Genomic DNA, 13,242 nt, shown 5'->3' with positions numbered 1-13,242 from the left:
TAAAATGAGTTAAAAGATCAAAGCAACCTCCTTGCATCTATTAAATAAATATATTTTTGAACAATGGTGGCTTCCTGGTGATTGTACTGAGGGTGAGGCCCACTTACGGTCATATTTGATCGCAAGGCGATTGCACAGGATGGGAGGCAACCTTTCTGCAAACAGTTGCAGTCTGGCTTGGAAAGACTGCAATCACTCTAATAAATTGTTGGAGGTTGACCAATAATTGCTATCTAATTTATGAATACAGATGGCTTGCCAACATGTTGCCATCAGTCTAAATGAGTGTGTCAATTAGCACAACTCGAGAGGATTCGACTCAACTAGCTGCCTGCTGGTTGTATTCTGGTTATATTTCTGTACAGCAGGAAGGTTGCTGTGAATTTCTGTTAAATGTCAATTTCTTTGTAGACAGCAGCAGTGTGATTTTTGATAATTTATCACAGTGAATTGCTGTATTATCAGAAACAGATTGCATGTAATTGCCAACTTCACCCCATTCAATCTCAGATTGATAGCACCTGCCATAAGTGTTGGCATAACATTTATGGCAGGTTTTACAGAGTTGGCATGTTTGACAATCTAAAGTGAGATAACTTTATCTTATCAGATAAAACCGATTCTGACAAAGATTAACTGTGAAGACCTTGAAAAAAGGAGATAAACTGTGATAAATGTGCAATACTATGTGCAAGCATAAATGAAAAAAAAAACAATAATATTGTATTGTATTGAGGTATTATGATAATATCATATTGTGGGATCTCTGGTGATTTCTACCTCAACTAGCTTGGTTAGCAAGGTACAACCATGACTCTGTGGATGAATCTATACTCCATAACATACAAATAGTATATTAGTATTTCCCTCTTTACAATGGAGCATAGTCTACTGGTCCAATTAGCAGCAAGTAATATTCTTATTATTGTTATTTTAAAAAATTGGTCCAGTTCAAACATTTAGCCACTAGCTGACTCATTATACTAATGCCATCTGTATCGGCGCATGACTGTTAGTCAAAGTGGCCAACCCCCTAATAATGCAAACCTTTATCCTTCATCAAATTAATTAATTAATTAATTAAATTAAATAAAACTGATGAATTATTCAAAAGTTCACCCTTTGCACAGATTTCATACATGGGGAAGTTTGCGCTATAGACCAAAACTACATTTTTGCCCCTGGGCTTTAAATTAGCTTATTTTGGCTGTAAAGATTAGCATTTTAACACGGCAGTTTGGGGAACCAAGCCCAGTGTACCCAGAATAAAACCTACAGACCACAAATCAGTTTTCTCTCAGCAAGTTGCTTTGCAGGGCATTATGGGTTTCCAGGTGACTGGAGACACAAGGAGGTAGTCAGAAGCTGTTTTAATGCAGATGAGGTGGGAAAGTTGTTGATTTTTTCTTTCTGTTTGTCAACTTGCAACAAGACTGACAAAATATGTGATATAGTGGTGGGTCAGGAAGTTCATTCATTACTTGTTGTAGGTACATGTCCACGGGGGAGAAGATAATTATTATACTGTGTTCATTTCATGCCCAAACATCCAACTAGGCCAACTCATACAGAATCGATGTTAATTAGCTGCAGCTGACTTAGTCGTCATTTATGGCTGGTAAAATCAATGGCAGTATACTGATTAATTTCACCTTGGACGGCTCATTAATACACTCTTATAATTAATGATATTCTGTGCATGTGGCTTTGCCTTTAGAAGCTTGCACTATGAAAACTCATGTGACAGTCTTTTCTCTACTAACAACAATTGTTTCAAAACTACACTCACATGTGCCCACAGCAGACTACAGTACACAACAGCCACCATACCTTGTGCTTAAAAAAACGGTGTGCTGGCTGCTTCTGTCTCCATTACAGGCACAGTTGCTTAATTTCTTCCACCACTGGCTCTACCTCAGCTGTATTAAAGGGGCTAAAGGTTGTTTTGGACCATGCTGGATCAGTAAATACCTCCTCTCTCTCTCTCTCTCTCTCTCTCTCTCTCTCTTTTTACTGTGATGTGCAATAGCTTTCTTTGAAAAATACTCCCAATGCATCTTCCAATACAATCGTTACACTGAGATTTTATTTTAAAAAACCCACCACTGACAGTATTTTGCATAAAATAGAACACATAAGTCAGTTACTACATGCAGAAGGCTAGAGGTTTTCTTTTCTAAATGTAACATTTGTAATTTGTTAAAAGTAGTTTTCTAAACTGCATTTTTGTTTGTTTGTTTTTGTATAGTACATACTACATGTTTCACACATCACCGAAATGTAGTGAAGATACCAACTCTACATCTGTGGCATTGCTCAGTTTAACAGATATTTTTGCAGTATAGCTGTTTGGGGTGTATTTCTTTTGTGTGACATCACTGAAAGCACAGAGGTAATTCCCTGCTGAGTGGCAAAGACAAAATAACCAGAGTCTCGCGCTGGGCATTCGCAAACACTGCTAAAATGGGAAAGTTCTGCCTGTGAAATCGACTGCACAAACATCCATCCATCCATTCTCTTAACCAGTTATCCAGTTCAGAGTCACAGGAGCGTATCCCAACTGACAGTGCGCAAGAGGTGGGGTACACCCCGAACAGGTCAACAGTCCATCACAGGACTAGCACATAGAGAGAGACAACCACATGCTCTCACATCCACACCACAGCCTGTAGAACCAGCAGTTACCTTAACAAGGTTAGGTTAGGATTATGGCTCAAACATGGAACGTTCTTCGTATAATGGTGGAAATGGTGGTGCACATTATCACTTAACTTCATCAGAGTTCCTGGTTTAAATCCTGGATGGGGCCTTTTGGTGTGGAGTTCGTGTATTGTCCCTTTGCCTACATGAGTATTCTCCAGCTGCTCCAGCTTCTCCCAGTTAGACAAAGTGGTGATTTAAAACTTGTCATGGATGTGAGGCAGTTAATTTCCTTAAATCAAGCAGTCTTCGCATGGTTAAATGGCTTGTAGTCTAAACTGCTTTGAGTGGTCGGTAAGACTAGAAAGCACTGTACAAATACCAGTCCACTTCTACAACACCTGTTTAATTTCAGTTGTGCCATAAAACATAGATTTTTTTTTCTTCAGAAGCATGACATAATTTTAGACAGCTGCATTCACTTCTATTCATTTAAGATGATCTTCTAGGTAACCTGCAAACAATTTCAGTACAATGCCACAAATAAGATTAGATGAAATATTGCCCAAATTAATGCTGCTTCATAAATTCCCAGGGGCCATCAGCTGAGATGTGATCTGGTGATTCAGAAGGTCACACCATGTGAGTCATATGATTTATTTAAATGCATACTAAATCATTAAATGACTTTCCCCCCTTCTCTCTGTGGTAGAATCTGCCCCATCTGTGCTATGGTCACATTTTAACTCTTACAGACAAGTGGCTGATGTCTCAAGCAATGCTGGCCTCCCAAGTTCAGGATAATTTTCTGAAAACTTGATTTATGTAGCGACATAATCAGAAAGTCAACGAATTCAATATCAAAGCAACTCTAGCAGTCGTACACACAATCGGGTGCTGCAGGGTCAAAGTTCACGACTTTATAATCTCTCAGTTTCACATGCAGAAGCAACTCGAATATGGCGGTTTTCACATGTGGGCCGACACATTCAAGCAAATTTGCAAAAATAAAACTGGACTGATAAGGAGAACGCAGTGAACTCTCTTAAAGTCTGGCATATTTACGAGGCGTATTTAAAGGCAGCACACGCCGTCGGATGTTTAGAGAACTTTCCGGGCTCATAGACGGAATGATGATGCTGTAGCTTCACTCTGTTGGCTAGAAGTACATAACAAAGACTTGTAGTATGAAGAGTAGTCTTCTCTTCTAAAAAAAAAAACAGTCATCTGTTGAGGTTGAACCTCTAGCCTCCCTCCTCCCCCCGCTCTGGTTTAACTCCTCACTCCCCCTAGCGGCGGATTTCCCAGCCGAGGAGCGTCACAGCGCCGGTGTCGGTCCCCACAGTCGGAGTGAAAGTTGTCTCCGCTCGGAAAAGCGGGGGTTCAGGACTCGCCAGTTCGCACCGCCGTAGCTTCACGCGCTTACTCTCGGAGAGATGAGGCGGAAAGAGAAGAGGCTGCTGCAGTTCGCCGGGCTGCTCATAGCGGCTCTTCTTTTTCTCCCAAATGTCGGGTTGTGGTCTTTGTACAAGGACAGAGTCTTCGACAACTCGCCCGACTCGGTGGACGGTCCGGGCGCCATCCCCCAGATACAGGTAAGGGAGGCTCGGCTGTAGCGGCTTCTCTCGCCGTGTGACCGCGGTGGAGGTCTCCGCGAGAAACACTTCAAATGGGAGTTTGTTCGCACTGAGGAGGCGCAGATTCCGCGGAGTACACACTCCACAGTGCCCCTGTTCTCGCCTCGGAAGGTTTAACCCCGATATATCAAGCTTTTAGCTGCATTCCCATGCTGTGCGTGCGTGTGTGTGTGTGTAACATGACTTGCCAAGATGGACTGTGTTTTAGCGCTGTCTTAGCAGTGGGAAGCCAGCGGTTAGAGCAACTAGGATGAACGGGAAGCCACGTAGCTAACCCCGACGTGAGCGTGGCAGTAAACTTACAATAACACAGACTTCAGGAAGTTGTCAAAAAATGTGAAGCGTGCTGCGTTCACAGGTTGACAGACGTCAGATCGCGGTTAAAAAGTGCAGCGAAGGGTTACTTTGTCGCGGATGTGTTGCTTTCACGTGATCGTTCCTTTGTATCCAGACTCTGTTCCTTATCACATACAATGTATCGTTTTATTTAAAGAATATGAAAATTAAAATAATCCCCTATGTGTAGGCCTACATAAACGCATGTAGCAAGACGAGGCTCTACAGTCTGCTGGTCAGTTTCAACACAGACGTCCAACCTTATTTCCCCCCACAGCTCAAGGTATCAGCTTCAAACTGCGTGTACTGCCCAAGTAAGCGTATGACAACCAAAGATGTTCAAATCAGAGTGACATAAACCGTGAAACACTCTCGGGCTTGTCATACTGGAAAGCAGATACGTAGTGGTGGTGTTGTGAATACATTTTTGAGCGCTCTGTAGAGAAATTGTGCCACAATTTGCAAAATTGTACTCATTGCAGAGCTTCTGCAAGTTCTTGTTTGACAAGATTTTCATGGGCAGCCACTCATGAGATTATGTTTTAATTAGATAACCATAAAGGAAGAAGTTTTTGCTTCTCTTGTTGTTTTTTTATAACCGTCACCTTGATTTGCTGATGTGTTGCATATAAAAGACCAAAGGAGCTGCAGTGTTGAGTGTTTTTTAGATATTTCTAGCTCTGTGAAACTCCACATTTTGCCTAAACACAATTTTCCTCAATGCTTTCACATTAGTATGTGTTCAGTGCCTACATTGTCATTGGGCCTTCATCTTAAGGTGATGTTGAAGCAGCTGATAAAGTTGGACTGAGATATTTAGCAGTAGCTGCTATGGTTAGCATCAGCGCTAATCTATTATAGAGACACAAAGAACAAAATATGAGTAGTAATGTTAGACGCCTGCCTGTGTGTGTGTGTGTGTGTGTGTGTGTGTAAAAAAAAAAAAAAAAAAAAAAAACCCACGACAACTTTGCATTGTTTTATCACAGCATTGTATTTGCTGACACAACCCATTTTGTGCAGTGAGTCACTTCTGTTCCAGTAAACTGACTGAACTGGTTCTAATGGGTCACATTTATAATAGAATAGAATACAATAGGACAATAGCTCTTTATTGTCATTGCACACGTACAACAAAATTGTAGGTGCTCCCTGTGTCTTTGCAGTAGTCTACATAAATGCAGTGTGATGACACACACATAACACTCCATGAGAGCTTGAGTGCCATGTAGTAGCTTGTTATGCCCCTCTGCGGCTGCACTCCCAGAGTCTTTAGGTGTTGTCTGGGCTTAATTGTAGATTGTCTACGGCTGGAAAAGCTAACCTAAGGCAGGCCTTTATCCACACCTCATCACCCGAGACAAAGGCGTGCCTGAGGTTAGCTTGGAGGAGTCGGCACCACTTCTCCCTCGTTGTGCACTCTGGGGTGTTTGGTTTTTTGTTTTTGTTTTTTTGTTTTTTTTTTAAGCTCAGGTTATTAAATAATTTAAAATAAAATCCAATGTTTCAACAAACTCTGATGTCAGTTTCCACTTTATGTTTCAACTTTTAGGCTGTGTTATAACAGTATCTTTGATTCCTTTGCTCTAAGAGACTATGAGAGTTAAACCAACACATTGGTTGTGAAGACATGCAGTCGTAAAAGACAAGACACACAGCTCAGGGGGGATGCTATGGATGCTACACATTGGTCACATGCTAATTGGCACCTACAGACTAACAATGCACAACTATGTGGGGTGCTTCTTGAACATCACTGATCCAGCGTGTGTGGAGACGTTGCTAGGTACTCTGGCTGCCCAGAAAGACAACAAATGAAAGACTGCCAGAATATTCCTGGTGGAGCTCACGTTCAATTACTTGCATATCGTTAGCTTCATAGCATAAGTGCCTAAGTCATTGTCTGGTCAAAGTGACTTAGGCAATTATGCTATGAAGCTAACGATATAGATTTCTGAAAGTAATTATTTGGTTTGTATGGAACACCAAACTAGTGTTACATGATATTTGATATTTTTACTTACGTTGTGCATTTGCAACCTATGCTATTGGGTAATGTTGTAAATTTGTAACCACACCCTGAAGGTTCAGCAGGGAACAATGACTAATGATATATTATGATTTATTTTGTTTGAAAAGGGCACAAAACTGGCAACCTGTAGAAGCCAGACTAAAAATCTGTTGACAGATGCCTCTGCTTTCAGCCTGTAAATGAACATACAGGTGGGGATAACATGACATTTCTTATCCCCATTGATCAGGTTGCAAAACTATTGCTTGTAAGTGGCACTTCACTGGACAGCAACCACTAAAGACAGCCTAATTGGTAAATCAGTCACTTACCCTGTTTTGTGAAAGAAGGAAATCAGTAAAACAGCAATGTGCTTGATATTGCTCCACTCTGCCACTTGATTCCAGTGCACAATTTGAATTAAATGGATAACTAATAAAACTGAGAATCGCCCAACTGTAGACTTTTAAAGGAGAAGGAAAAGGTGTAAGATGAGCCAAGCTGAAGGTATCACAGTAGCCTTCACTATTTTTACACGAGTTTTGAATTGAATTTGTCTCAACAGCCAACAGAATGTTTCTGTAGTAGGGTAGAAGAGTAAAAAGCTTTTGGAAATAATGTCATCAGATTCAGTTAGTATGGGCTGACATAAGTTAAAAAGGAATGAATAAGTGAGAGGCCCAAGCTGATGCTGGGTAAATTATGTTGGTCCACTTTCCTTTTTTTTTTTTTTTTTTTCTCCCCCAAGAAAATGAAAGGGCCCACCAAACCAGACCACATTTGGTAGACAATGGCAGCTTCTCTAATTCAAATGAGGCAAATCTGCTGAATGGAGGCTTTCATGGATGTACAGGCTTGCATGTGTGTTAGTGTGAACTTTGTGGTGGTTGCCGATTGCCGGTTGCCCAGTCTAGCAAACTTGGCTGGAGTGGAGAGGACAGAGAAAAGGCAGCTTTGGTGCATCGGTTAGAGCTTCTTTCATATCTCTCAAATAATCAAATCACTTTGCTATTTAGCCCACGAATGTTAATAAATGCCCCCTCAGAAGTCCACAGTGGTGTCTTCTGTGTCTTGTTGTTATCTGTGAATAATACTGCATTGTGGGAATGATAAAGCCAGCCTATTCTGCACAGATCTCCAAGGATTACTTTCCCCCGCTCAAGTTTGTATTTGATATCTTAAATGACAAAGAGATGTTTTGAATGGGGATTAAAGGACATCCGCAAGGCAGGGAAAGCCTGTTACATATTAGCAAGCTGTGTGATAACAGCTGTCAGCCGCCACAACGGTTTGATAAGGGAGAAGACGGCCTGATCTGAAGAATGAGGTCAACTTATACCATTAATAGAAGAGCATTTAATGGCACAGGAATGCTGCAAGTCATTTAACAAGTTCTGTCTTTAACAAAGATGCCAGCGTGACTCAACTTTTTCAATGTCGCACCTTCAATGTAGGTGGACATGTTCGTCCATGGCATTGAACTCTGCACCCTTCTAATACAACTCTGTCTGCATCAGGTGCATGTAGTGTAAGCTGTAATCATGTGCCCGTGCATATGGTCTCTGAATGAGTAGTCCACACTGCTCCAGAAAACACAAGCTGGCTTAGCTCTTCCCCACCGTGACAGTGACAGAAAGGTAATTTGCACATTTCCTGGCTCATATTAAGGACTCGTGTTGAAGCAGAGGTGGCTCAGCTTCCTCCTGCCTGCTCCAGCAGTTCAGGTTAAGTGGAGGTTAGAGAAGATGAGAAGAGCAGGTGGAATTAAAAAAAAAAAAAAAGAGGCTGTGTGGTCTGACCTGCTGCCGCTTGTGCTGAGCAGCTAACTGATTGCATGAGTGGACTGGCTGATAAAAGCATTTATGCTAACTTGCTGAAGCTTTTAATTGTGCTCACACAGCCTTTTGGTGTTTTGCTAGAAATGTTTTGTCATAAGCAGAGGAAGTTTGGTCAGGTCTTCCAAACTTCCTCAACAGGAGTGACCTCATTGGCCTTTCGAACTTAAATACTATTCTTAATGTTCTTGAATATTTTTTTTAAGCTATTCAAATCAAGTTGCCTGATTTAAAAAAACAAAAAACAAAACCTTAATCTTATTTGTAAAGAGGGCCTTTAATGCTTATTTTCAGGAACATACTTTTATCCCCCCTCGGTGGGCAGCGCTGTGGACATCCAAGTTTGTGAATGCGATAACTCGAAAGGAGCCACGTAGGAATATCCAAATTCATACCATAGGTTTATCCACTAAAAATCTCAGATGAGATCGAATCTCAGTGACCTCGACTTCAAGGTCAGAGGTCAAGTTTTCTGAAAATCTTGCCATAACTGAAGAAGGAAGTGACCTGGGATTTCCAAATTTACAGTGGCTTTACTGAAATAGCTTCACATCATTGGGTGGACAAAATAACCATTATACTGAGGCTTGGTGTAGCCCTTCAGGTCACCCTCTGCCTGAGAATGCCTGAGATGGCCTTTATTGACATCATGCCGAGCTGAGATTAGGAAAAAATGTGTAAAGTGATGCATTTAGAGCAGTCTGAATCCTGAGCTTTCGGCTGCTGCCAGCTTGATTATGAATCTGAATAATAGGTAATTTTAAATGAACAATTTCCAAATGTCACCGCTTATAGTTTGAGCAAAAACCAAACACAGAGGACAGCTGTACAGTCTCTAGCCTTTATTGGTGAACCTGAGTTGGGGTGATGTGCAAGTGTAAGGCAGGTCTTACAGCTTATCACAAGTCTATCACAGGGTTAAAAGAGAGAGACAGAGACCAATTCGCACCCACCAAACATGTGTCTCTGTGGATTGTGGGAGGGAGCCGGAGTACCTGGAGAGAACCCACTCGAGTACAGGAAGCACACACAGGAAGCCGTCAGCTTTATGACAGGTTCAAACTCTGCTGTGAGGCGACGCTGCTATTCACTGCCCACACTTTTTCAGAAAACCACTGATGATCATTTTATGACTGGGGCTGCTGCTGCCAGATGTTCCCAGCTGTTATGTAACAGATAACTATGTTTGGACCAAGACTTTCCATTCTGTGCACCTTTCGCTGATAGAATCTAACGACGAACGTAGGTAATTAAAGCTAACAAACATCGAAGGCCTGCTCGAATATCATTGGTCAATCATGCCAGAACGACAAATGGCTAAAAGCAGAAACTGGAAAGTTTTGGCACAAAAAAAGTGTCATCCCTTGGCTGCAGATTCCTCTCTACCAGCATCTGTTTATAGAGATGATGATGGGAGAGACTCATGCTGTGTTTACTTAGTTTGTCCAACTGCTGGAAACAGCTGGTTAGCTAGAAGAGATGTTCACAAATAGTGTTGCAGTCTGTCAATATTTACTGCCTGTGATAAACTGTACTAAAATTCAAATTCAAATTTTTATTTGTCACACACAACTATACACAGTATGACATGAGGTGAAATACTTAATGCTGTGCAATGCCTGACGTCTAAAACTTTTATAAAAGCAATATGAAGATATGGCTGGATCTTTTTTTTTCTTTTTATGCGTTAAAGTGTTTCTGAAAAATATGTCAGAGCTGCAGTGTTTTTAGGAAGCTCTGCTCTAACCCAGCTCTGATTTTATGGCTCTGAAGTGGTTAAAACTTGAATTTTCCCCATTGCAGATACTTAATTATGCTGTTTTAGGCACTGATGTGATGTTGTTGGCTTTGTGAAATTTCATGTGATTTTTATATTGCATTCCAAAACAGCTGATGGCAGTTTCTTTGTGCCTCCTGACTGTAAACAGAGAGATAAGGTTGAATAAGTACTCACCACAGCAAGTAGCTCCGCATGTTGTTGGCAGATTTTAGCCCGGATCCCCTTCCTAATGTAAACTGCAAGGGGATTTGTTTCTCCTTCCACTGAGCTTTCACTTATTAGGCGAGTATGTAAACAACTATGGAGCCACTGATTATGCAGTTATTTTTAATTTTCAATGATCATTAGGACGAATACTGACCTGGAGGAAACTCGAGCCCAGCCGAGCCTAAAACTAGATTGAACTTCATATACTTGTTAGTCGTCCTAGGTCAGGTTCCATTTTTACTGACTCCTGCTAACTGGATGTGATCAGTTCTGATAAAAGTCCAGAAGATAAAGTGCGCACTTGGAAAGAAAGTTGGCCAAGATTCACGGTCCTGTCACAGCGAAATGAGAATCATACAGGCTTCTGTACACTGGAGGCTACATTTATGAGCCACACACTATAGGCTGGGTTACTGTTCATTCATCACTGCAGGACCTTGTGCATTTCGCCTCTGACACATGTGCAGTGCGGCACACTCCTTGACTCACACGCACTTGCATATACTGCTTTTACACTCAGCAGAAGGTCACTCAATGACAGCCTGGTCTTATTAATGAGCAGAGCTCATAGTAAACAAGGACATTTATGTAGAGCGCCTCAGGAAAAGAAGAATCCTAACAGGGGAAAAATATTCCAAGAACATCTTGTTTTAATTTTTTTTTTTTTTAAGCTGCAATTTGTTGAACCGCAGCTTACCGGACAAATTACTCGAGCGCGCACTAGTTTCTGTATAAATACCCCCAGTGCTTCAGTCTGATTTTGAATTCCCTGGCTGTCTGCTTGTGATGTATTCCTACCCCACAGTCACAATGCAAATCAGATATTTGTTTGACCCTTCTGTCCTCCAGGCTTCCCACGGGCCTCGAAAAACATTGAAAGTCTGACATTTGTACTTTTGGGGGAAATAAACAAACCTTTGATGCTTTATTTACTTTTTATGTATTTCAAAGAACCATTTACGAGCTGTTATGTAGCTGCGGCTTCACAGACGTATGATTGGACCCAGTGAAAGGATTTTAATGGAGAAACTGCATTTTTAGCCTATATTGTTATAGATGAGCAAATACTTTTATGGCAGCATATTGTACGCAGAGACTCTTTCTGTACATATTGGCGTAATGTGGGTGTTACTTATGAAGCCCGTTGAAAAACATAACATGTTAAATAAATGATATTTCCTTTGGCAGCTGAAACTTCTATAGGGAGACGTGTAGAAGTAACACTTGACATTTTTCTCATCTCCAAAACTAAATTCTAGGAACTGGGCCAACTAGACACATAAAGTCATCTAAATGCCCCAGATTCCGATGCCCCGGAACAATCGTCTTCAGGGCCCGGTCCCTGCTTTTCCTCAAACTGTTTGACCTGGAGCTATGTGTCTGTTTCCTCTGTTGCTATTCTGATAAACATTAAAGTTGAATAAGAGTTTTAGCCTTTGGTCCTGTGAAAAAATCTCTTTTCTGCTCTATTGACGTTATGTGGGAGAGAGGGAATGATGTTTCATGCCAATAGCAAGCAGCGATTTCAGAGCGCTCGGGAACCTCGAGGCTGCGCCTACAGGAAATCTGAATCCAAAGTGTGCAGAAACAAAATTGAAATTGAATGGATTTAGGCTGCTCTCACAACACATGCACCAAAAATGCACACACACACGCACACACAGGTCTGGCCTTCCAGGCACGTTTCTGGAATTGGGAGTAATTTTAGGCTGCACTGAATTTCTTTATTTGACAGCAAACAAGTGTAGGAAATGCAAGCTCTCTGCAATTAAGGAAATCACATCAACGCTCCGAATCCTGTGAGGTTAAGAGCAATTAGAGGGGCTGTGAGTGCAGGATTAAGACAATTTAACATGGTTTATGATAACCGCTGTGCGAGTTCATTACACTGCACACAGCTGTACATTAGGATTTAGTGAAAATAAGAGCTCCACACTGCATTTATTTTGCACTCGCCAAGGTAATTGCTGAGATCGTGAATGTGGATTTATATTAAAAAAAAAAAAGATAAAGAACTTTGAAGAACTTGTTGGACTTCTTTTTTTAAACTAGGATTTTTGTGTGCATGTAATGCTTAGTTTTACATTAAAATAATTTTCATATAATCTAACTGCTTATGTAATTTGCAGTGTTGGGCTGTGCATTTAAATAAGCTGCTGCCAAATTCAAAGATACGATCAGTTGTAAAAATTCCAAATTGTAGCAAACTGTTGTCGCTAACTAGCATGGTCCTTTAACATAGCTAGATTGTAAACACAGATGTGCTGCATTTGGTCACACATTTCTAGAGAATCTGTGACTTCATTTGATTCTTTAACTTTTTTTTAGCTGATGCATTGAATGCAATACTCTGCTGCTGATTCCAACACGCAAAATTTCAATTTGGCACGTGACCAATACCAATATTTATTCTGCTTTTATTTAATGTTTGTATTCCAGTGAAACAACTGTCATTATATGTAATTCACCTACTAAGTGATCTTTCACCTCTTAATCACGCTATCACCAACACCAAAACAGTCACCCACCGATGACTGTAAATTCCTGTATATCTGCTGATTTACTGAGATTGGACCGCTGGCTGTATGTAGTAAAAAAATGCACTGATTGCAGTTTTCTTGGTCCATTCTGGTGTTTTTAAACATCAGTAAATTGCACGATCTTCCCTCACTTCCTCACAACAACAGGAAATAAAGCACTCTCTTCTGCAGGAAAGAAGTACAGACAATTAACAAGTGAAAATGAGCTGCTCTGTTCTCACTTTTGTCTGACATGTTTTACAAGCAAAACACTTGC

General features: G+C 40.9%; 1 protein-coding gene across 1 annotated transcript in view; it reads left to right on the top strand.

Moving 5' to 3' along the window:
* Nucleotides 1–3,000: 3,000 nt before the first annotated feature.
* LOC100711410 (polypeptide N-acetylgalactosaminyltransferase 10) overlaps nucleotides 3,001–13,242 on the top strand; it is a 117,445-nt gene continuing 107,203 nt past the window's right edge. Inside the window, exon 1 of the mRNA XM_005472302.4 lies at nucleotides 3,001–4,235. Coding sequence (XP_005472359.1) covers nucleotides 4,077–4,235 — 159 coding nt within the window. The 5' untranslated portion in view covers nucleotides 3,001–4,076. The remainder of the gene's footprint in view (nucleotides 4,236–13,242) is intronic.

This window comes from Oreochromis niloticus, linkage group LG10, assembly GCF_001858045.2.
Source record: "Oreochromis niloticus isolate F11D_XX linkage group LG10, O_niloticus_UMD_NMBU, whole genome shotgun sequence".
NCBI classification, from domain to species: domain Eukaryota; kingdom Metazoa; phylum Chordata; class Actinopteri; order Cichliformes; family Cichlidae; genus Oreochromis; species Oreochromis niloticus.
The sequence above is the reverse complement of the archived record's forward strand: the minus strand, read 5'-3'. Positions and strand labels throughout refer to the sequence as shown.